Raw genomic sequence first — 9,664 nt, forward strand, 5'->3', positions numbered from 1 at the left:
TATTATTGTCATAAATTTTATTTTATTTGTGTATATATTTTCAATAATATTTTTGATAGAAACATAATCACAATCCATGATAGAAAATAAAACTAGGGTTGAGCACAGTGTATATCATTTATGTTTTCACTGATATAGATTGTTAACACATAAAACCGATATTTTAGTATGAATATGATTGCATGGACCATTAACCAGTAGTCAAGGATGCTAAGACAGAGTTTAATTGTGGTAAATGCCAGAGTTAATTATAGAGTGCAGGGTAAAGGCCTTAAACTTCGATAATACAATATACCTAGATAGATTTGTGATAAATTGTTTTCTATTTTTTAATATCTAAAGTTTTTATTTTTTTAAATATTCACAATTAATTTAGTCCAATGTAACTACGCAAGCATACCTTAATTTCGCTACAATAATTAATTTTCAAAAAATAATTTATAATATAATTTTTTTTTAAAGTAAATCTTTTTCCGTATTTATTTTATTGTTATGTTTATGTATATATTAGGTTTTAAATGTTTTATGCAAGTACAATTAAAATAAATACATCTTTATTTTTTTATTGCAATACATTTTTGTTCTATTTTTATGTATAATTACCAATTATTTGTTTTTCGCCTTAAACTAAATAATTTTCTCGAAAAAAAAACAAACTTAAAATGTGCATATTTTGATTTTTTTTGTAGTTTGATAATTTTTGTATGAAAGACTATAAATTTATAATTTTTAAATGAACACAAGGAGAATACCTATTTATAGAATTCCTTAAAGAATATTATAGCATCATATTTAAACTGTTTTAACTTAAAAATCTGAACCCTATAATAAATAATAATTTCATTCTTGAACCTTAGTAATCAGTATTATTTATAGTTTTAAAAAAAAACATATTCTAATATGTAGTATAATTTTGATAATTTTAAACACAAAATATATGATCAAATTAAAAATCTATAGCCCAATAAATTCACCATCTGCAGCAATCAACCCTTAACTCAGCTCTTATTTCTTCTCTGTGTATATAGCATACAATATTAAATTAGGACATTTGACACAAATATATAATATAATATAATATATTTTATCACAAATAAAAATCTTAGTATTAATATTATTAGTATTTATTATTAAATATTATTATCGCTTTATCATTCCCAGGTGGTAGGACAAATCTATCATAATGGTTAATAGTTATAATCATACTCAGGGCCGGATTTGACGGAGGGTTTTAAGGGCACTTGCCCCGGACAGCAGATGTTTGAAGGGCATCCAGATGCCAGAAAACTATGAAAAAATTAAAACATTTTGATCCTCAAATTAGAAAATTTTTATAAAAATATACCTTCAAAAATATATATTGATTTGTAATTTGGGGTTAAAAATGAATACGTCAAGATGTCACTGAACCTTATAAGTTATAACCCGACTTTGCTATGAAAAAATGAACAAACATAAAATACAGCGTTATATTGGAGTATCTCGGTTTTGTGTACCTGTCTCAGTTCATGACAAATCAACAACGGTATATCTCGTTTGGTGAACTAATTCATTCGAGATAAGCAATTCATCTGTGTTAGATTGAATAAAACACCTAACATAATTTCGAACTTTATTTGAACTTTCCTGATATCTCAAAGAACGATTTGAAATTTTGGTCAAAATCGGTTGAGTAGTTTTTGAGTAAATATAAGCAACAAACTCACGGATTGTTTCGCATTCACACCCTTTTGTTGTACATTTAAATAACAAATAATTAAATATTATTTGATTTTATTTAAAAAAAAATCCACAACAACGCATTGCGGAATTGCAAGCCTTTAGACATTTTTTTTTTTAAATTTTGTATCTATAGTCAATGGCAAAGCATTTAATTATGTACATAAAAAAATAATGTAAAAGGTAAGTAATTAATTCTCTGAGTTCATCAAAAGGCCGCCTTCTATAATTCTAGAACGGTATAGGTTTTTACCGGACCAGCCGACCCTGATTACAAGATTTCAAAAAATATCAGGCGTCAGAAGTACATCTAATATGGACGTAAATATGAATGTCCTCTTGCAGGAATACTTAACACACTACTTAAGTACGAAGTTACGAATTACAAGTTTCAAATGTCCATTGCATTTACCATAGTACATTAGTACAGACAGTACAGTGCAGACGTACTGCGATGTTTACCCACATATCAGCTGTATAGGAACTTACCTGCGATCACTTCGATGCGAATCGATAGCTTTAATTTTTCAAGTACAAATGATTGATGATTTAATTATATTTTCATATTATATATTATCGTAATATTATAGGTCAGTATTATTTACACGAAATTATATTATTATTACAATGATTATGTGTATAAGTATTATAGATATCAGTATACGTAATAAAATTCAAAATAATAAAAATACTTAAAATTACGAAAGGAAAGGATTTCGGTTAGGTTATTATTTCCGATCAGTCGCAAGTCCTCAGAACGACAAATGATGATGACCGTGTTGCGAGTTAAAGTCCGGGGCAAAGTGATGTTGTTGTTGTTGTTGTTGTTGTTGTTGTTGGTGGTGATGTCCTCCGAAATCTTCGACGGCGTCTTGATGGGTGAACTTTTCGGGCTGCGGTTGATACTGCTGCGTGTAGTGGTTATGGTGCTGTTGATGTGGTTGTTGTTGTTGTTGTTGCTGATGATGATGATCGTGTTGTTCGATCTTGACGGGAACGTGGACGGGCACGTGGACCGGAACTCGGACCGGATATGGCACGCGTTTCTCGACTGGGTACGGAACGGGTTTCTCGTAGGGGGCGGGCACGTTTTTGTACACGTTGTACGGCACATGTCTGATGTACGGCACCTTAACGGGCACGGGTACGGGCTTTTCCACGCGGAACGGAACCTTCTTGACGACGGGAACGTGCACGGGCACCGGCCTGTCGTACGGCACTTTGACGGGCACGCGCACCTGCTTGTACACCGGGTACCGCACGATCTTCTCCTTGTACACGGGATACGGCTTGTCGACGTGCACCGGCACGGGACGGTCGTACGGAACCTTGACGGCCACCGGCACGTTCTTCTCCACCGGGTACGGCTGCGGTTCGTACACCTCGACAGGGTACGGCACATCCTTCTCCACCTTGACCGGGTACGGCTTGGGCACGTGTACTGCGCGCGGCCGATCCACCGGCACCTGTACCGCGTAACCCACGGGCTTCACCACGTCCACGCGCACCGGCACCGGTACATATTTCTCGATCACCGACACTTTGACGGGACGCTTCTGACCGGCGCCGAAGTCGTATTCCTGTTGCGCCTGTAGTCGCTGATCGTCGCCCGCACCGAAGTCGGATTCCTCCGGCTGCTGATGGCGAACGCCGTAATCGTATTCCTGTTGCTGTTGGTGACCGCCCGAGGACGAAAATCCCGAGGAGTCTACGACGCCGCGCTTCTGCAGCAAACGTTCGGACGACGACGACGACGACGACGACTGCGCGGAACAACAACTCGCGCACAACAACGCCAACAAGAGCCACGAAGACGACGGTAACGCGACGGCCATTTTACGCGGTTTATATTGTAAAATATACCCGCTGTACTATGCTATTGTTTTATGCGAACGCACAAATGCAGTTATCGCGCCGGCGGACGGACGATAACGGTGACGAGTGTGCTCGGGTCTCTGGTCATTTATACCCGTCCGGAGACTTCTCCTCGCAGTATTACACCGGCAGAACAACAGCGTTTCCCGTATACCTTTCGCGGCACGGGCTTTCACTTTCGCTTGTTGTCGGTGTTGTACGAGTTTTTCCCGCGCCTGGTTCAACTGCAACGCACACCACGTCAAACTTCATATTTCATAACCGGACACCTGCAGTGTGTGTGTATACAAAGTGATTCTTTTATCATTGTACACTCATTGTTTCAAAAAGTATTCGTGTTTTTGAAAACGTTGTTAAAAAAAAAACGACGTTTTTATTAAAAAATTATATTTTTTAATATTTTTTTTAAGTTTTTTTTACTTTTTTGAATGACAACATAAAGTTTTCATTTCGTATTCCAAAGCGGAATAATTTTTTGAGTATTTTGATACATAAAAATCGAATTCAGGATGAGTAGTTTATGAGTTATATGTATTTAAAGTTTTGACAAAAAAGATGTTTTCATAAACATGAATACTTTTTGAAATAATGTGTGTATAATGATAAAAGAATCACCCTGTATAATATAATATGTATTATAACGTAGCAGATATCTACAGGACGATACACACATTCGAATGCCGTCGTCTGTCAAACGAGTATTCATCACGATATATAGTATACGAGGTATATTTCAAAATAAACCTCAGAAGTGAAAAATATTTTTAAAAAAAATCAAAAACATTAATTTTTTGCACAAAATAGTTTTATTGACATCTAAATTATTTTCTACATAGTCTCTGTTCAAATCTATACGTTTTTGGTAACGTGATGGGACGAGCTTTTCGCTTTTGTATACCCTCCTTAAAAAATGGCACCAACCGTGCAGAAACACGTCACCGAAGTGCGCGTATGTAATGATCTGTAACGCATCGGAGCTTGATTTTGGAATAGCCTTCGTATAATACATATTATTATAATATTGTCTTACGGGACATGTGCGTATATTATGAGACGTCACGATGACAATAATCTCGGTCGGTTTTCGCATTTTTCCAAAAATTATTAAATATATTCTCGTATATTCGTACATATACAACACGCACCATACAGTTTACGGTTATAGTACGGTCAGAAAATCTTAAATCAAAACAAATTTTATCGTGACGATTTCTTACTTGTGCCTTATTATTGTCACACTGTCGCGCGCATCTTTCGAATAATACGACGACCCAAAACGAAAATATTATGATGTATTGCATTACTGAAGAATACATCATATTCTTGAAGTACATTTACGTGTAGATAAACACCAATGTCAGACCTGTACTGCAGAGATAGTTTTTTGAGTACCCAAGCGGGTGCATTATTACACCTACCCTCGGTCGTAATACCTACATTTACGAATATTATGTATGTATATGACGCATAGTTGTAATGGTTGTGCATATAGATGCAAACGAATACCGCGGGACGTGAGCTGTAAGTCCGTCCGAGAAGTCGAGCGTTAGTTTCCACGCTGTATAACATAAAGGTGCATGCACGATAGCGACGTGTGCATAGCGTATTGTTGTACGGCGCGAGCGGCGAGCGTTATGCAACAGCGGATGCGTATAACCACCTAATTACCGCGGGCGGCGGACATATGTACTTCCGGTCTTTGGACCAGCACCGCCACCGTCGTACTTGCACACCGAAACGATCGTTGCTCGAGATCGCATTTACGTTTTCTCGGAGACGATCGTTTTGTAAAAGAACTGTGCATCAGGCATAGTAAAGAAAATATAGCTCACGTAATTATACAGACGCTGTATACAGAGTGATTCGCCGACCATGCTCATCACTTCCCTTTTTATTTTTTAACAATATACAGTTATTTTGAAAATCTGATTTTGGGATATTTTAAGAATTTAGATTTACTCAAAGATCGCGTTTGAAATTCTCGAGTTCTTTTTACGACTTAATAGGGAGATGACTTCTGCGGGGATACAAACTTGCGTTTTCCAAACGAATGAAAGTGGGAGAGGGGTGAGCATGGTTGGTGAATCATTCTGTATGCCTAGTAAACACACGAATGCGGTATAAAATAAAGTGTATCATAACGCACGATAACCATTATTAACGCGCGTATATCAAATTATATGTATTTTATATTTTATATGACGTAGCCCATAAATCGCATTATCAGCCTATCTAAACGCAATGTAAAATATTATGTGGGTACATAGGTGCATAACTAATGTATTATTAGCACGGACGATGTGTTTCTTTGATCGTGACTTTCACAGTTTGTTAAGTGCTTCGACGAATGATCCTCTATTATCTTTTGTCTTAATATATTAGGTATATCGTTTTTCTGCTATAACAGTTTAGCTTACATAACAAAATATAAATCATAGTTTATACAATTATTAAAGGTGTTTCTATAAAAAAAAAAAATAAAATAAATAAAAAGAATTGCGAGAAGAAAAAGAGAAGCCACGCGTAATCGGGTCTTCGAGTCAATGTTGCGGCGAAACCAGAGCGCGAAGAACCTTTGCAGCAGCCTTTCGCTTACTCTAGACACAGATCTTATAGCTTATATTGACTATTTGTCTTCTGTTTTCAGTTAGGTATTGGTGGGTTATAGTAATCGTAATTAATGTCAATAAATTTATCATTCTTAATTGTAAGCATAACTGCACGTCAGTCATATAATATAATATAGATAATACAATTGATATTGATAATGCGTACTGATCACAATGGGTACCCTACACAAATTGAGCATGTTTACGCGTCTAATTCTGACAATGGTCATACCTGTAAACTTGAATTGACTCAACACTAATTTTTAGAATTATTTGTATGTTTTATTTTATTTTTAATATTTCAGAATCGTCATTCGTTAATAATACATAATTAAACATATACCTAAATATAATATATTTTTTCTGTGTATAATAAATATAAATTAAAAACCATCGTTCGATGTTCATAATAAGTTTAGAAGTTTAGTCTAAGCAAATTAGAGGGATTACAAATTTATTTAGTCGTGATTTTTATAATTGTCAATTGTCATATCATATCAGTTCATGCATCATGCTTATGGTAGGCATACATTATACACATAAATACATTATAACACAACATATTATTAAATTAAATTTTTATTTTTGAATAATATGTTTGATGAGATAATTTCCCTAATGTTTGTACCACCATTTCATTATTTTTACAAAACATTTTAACTTTTATCAACTTTATATTCAATTTGCTTATAATAAACTATATTAGTATAATACCTGACGATTACTTTAAATAAAAAAAAAAAAGTATAATTTGTTAAAGTATTTACGATGTTTTACTGGTCAGTGGTCGCGGTTCATGTTCCAAATTGACTAAAACAATCACGGCATTATTTTTGAATATATTTCCATTCCCATCGTATGATAAAATAACGCAATTATTTGCAGAATATTCAATAAAATATGTAAAAATATCTATGATATATAATTCAAAAAACAAACGAAATAGTTTAACACGACACTTAGTTTATACAATATGCACCACCATATGTAGTCTTTGCAGAGTATAACATAAAACTACTACATATGCGGTTTAGCATATTACAGTACCTAGTGACTTCTGAAAACCTCATTTGAGTGTGTCGGCCTTAATAATTCTTTCTTGTTCATGATAATTGAATGCGAGTTGGTTGCTCTTTAAGGCCGGTTTGGTGACGCGCGACTTCCAGGTTTGAAGTCAGCTTAGGGTGCTTTGCTAGCCGATATTGTTGGCTTACAATCACCCTAGCCTTCTTACCCCTCAGCATTCAGCTGTCAGAACAAGGAGTTCCTCGCCAGCTGCGCCTCCGTCCTCTTCTTCTCCACCGGTGCAAAAGGTGTCCCTATACCTATTATGGCCACACGCGTCTTAGGTGATGTACTTATGATGCACCACGCACGCCGAGTAGGCTAATTTTACAATTTTGTTATTGGCGTGATTGACTGTGTTAACTGCCGCTATCTTATTGTCAAATCCAAAATTCATTTCTGACTATTATATACCTCATTATTCTTTTTCATAATATTTCCTGTAGTTTCCTGATGAAAATATTATAAATTCGTCTGCGTTATTAGACGAGTAGGAGGTACCTAATATTATGATTACAGTCTAATAAAAATACTCGTACTTAATAATTTAGAATTATTGTAAAACGTTTATGTAACTCGACTATTTGTACTCTATATACAGTCTGTTATGATATAATATGATATCATATATATTAGTAATATCTAAATGATTAATAAACATTAGGTGCTAATATTGGTTATATATTTTAACATAAAGATTTGGTCTCCATCAACTTTATGACAAATTCACAATTCATCAAATAATTTTTTACTTTAATTCATTTGCCATTGGTGCAAGAAAAATATTCAACAACTTTAGATACGTGATTTTTAACTAGCGATTAACTATCAAAATTAAAAATATACACTAAACAAGCTAAACATCAAAGTATGCAAATATTGCAAATATATTGTTAATATTAAAGTTTAAAATATCTATGCACTACAAATTTTGATTAGGACTTATGGGCCAATCTTGTTATTATTTCAAATTCATTTCTACGAATAACAGTAAAGCTATACTGACTACTGTTTCGTATTACTTACATTTTTTATTTGTGAAATATTCAAATTATTGTAAAATAAGTTGTTTTTTTATGACGGTTTTAAACAATTAAATTGTTTATATATTTGAAGACTTGGAATAAAATATAGTTTTTAAGATCTGTTGAAATTATTATCATATATATAAAAGTTTAGATTTGATTTTTTTGTTTTTAAAGGATTAACACCGATATACAACACTTCCTCTCCTAAACAGAACGTTTATACCCATTTAAATAATGGACACGACAGAGCTTATAAGAATTAAAGGCCCAGTGCCTAGGGATAGTAAAAGAACTTCGTAAAGTGGTATAAGGTTTTAGTATTTTTTTTAAACAAATGTTTATGTCGACGCGACTACAACGGAAGGTGATCTAATGCTCCACGGTGTGCCGGTCACAATTTGTAGACGGGTAACTCAGTGGATAGTGTAATGCCGACACAAAAAAATCACACACGTGGTTTAGAGATTAGACGATTAGAGTAAAGTACAACGTTATTTATTATGTTACAAAAAAAAAAAAATTCAACAAAAGTAAACTACTAGCTGCAGTAGTGCCATCTTAAGACCGCGGCTTGTGGACCAAACCGGGGTGAAGAACGACTTTTCGTGGCTGCATACGAATTATTGCGTCGCTGGTATTTCTGGGGGTTATACTAGTTGCGTCCCGAGTTATTTGTTTTGAGTAGGTACGTACAAATTGCGCGTCTTGTATATTTTAAACACTAAACAATATTTTTTTTATATTTTAGGGACGCAATTATAGTATTATACCTTTTTATACGACACGCAATTCGTAAGCAGCGCTTGTCGTACTCCGTCTCCGGTAGCCCCTCTGGCGACAGGCCAGGAGGCATATTAGCATTCTAGGTCTATTTAGGCATCGGTAATAATTTTGCTGTGTGCTTTGTCGTTTGTTGGTTTTTCCCCGCTTTATAACCTAAATTGTTATTTATACAGTATCTGTTCTAAAATTCCTGAATCACCCTTAATATCTCCGTCAATAAAAATTATTATATTTAAATGCGTTTTTTTTTTATAGTAAATAATGAGTGTGAAAATTTTGATTAAATGGCATAAAATTCAATTTTTTTTTTTTAAGAGGACACCCGCATGTGTTGTCTCTGTCTTACTAAAGTACATCATAACAAATTTTCGTTCAGCAGAATACATTTTGTGATGTTAGCTTTAATATTAGAGTAAATTTACCTATTATCAAATTTAAAGGTAAGAATATTATTATAGGTAAATTTACTCTAATATTAAAGCTATCATCACAAAATGGATTCTGCTGAACGAAAATTTGTTATGATGTACGTTAGTAAGACAAAGACAACACATGCGGGTATGGCGTCCTCTTAAATTCAAAAAT

General features: G+C 34.3%; 1 protein-coding gene across 1 annotated transcript; it reads right to left on the reverse strand.

Annotated features, from left to right (window-relative positions):
- Nucleotides 1-2,275: 2,275 nt before the first annotated feature.
- On the reverse strand, nt 2,276-3,635 carry LOC113553040 (developmental regulatory protein wetA-like). The gene has a single exon (XM_026956158.1). The coding sequence runs from the start codon at nt 3,552-3,554 to the stop codon at nt 2,472-2,474; it is 1,083 nt and encodes a 360-aa protein (XP_026811959.1). The 5' UTR covers nt 3,555-3,635; the 3' UTR covers nt 2,276-2,471.
- Nucleotides 3,636-9,664: the final 6,029 nt, after the last annotated feature.

Source organism: Rhopalosiphum maidis, chromosome 2, assembly GCF_003676215.2.
Source record: "Rhopalosiphum maidis isolate BTI-1 chromosome 2, ASM367621v3, whole genome shotgun sequence".
Lineage (NCBI taxonomy): Eukaryota > Metazoa > Arthropoda > Insecta > Hemiptera > Aphididae > Rhopalosiphum > Rhopalosiphum maidis.

Excerpts from the sequence above, each read along its gene's own strand:
- LOC113553040 (XM_026956158.1), bottom strand. The coding sequence starts at position 3,554 with ATGGCCGTCGCGTTACCGTCGTCTTCGTGGCTCTTGTTGGCGTTGTTG.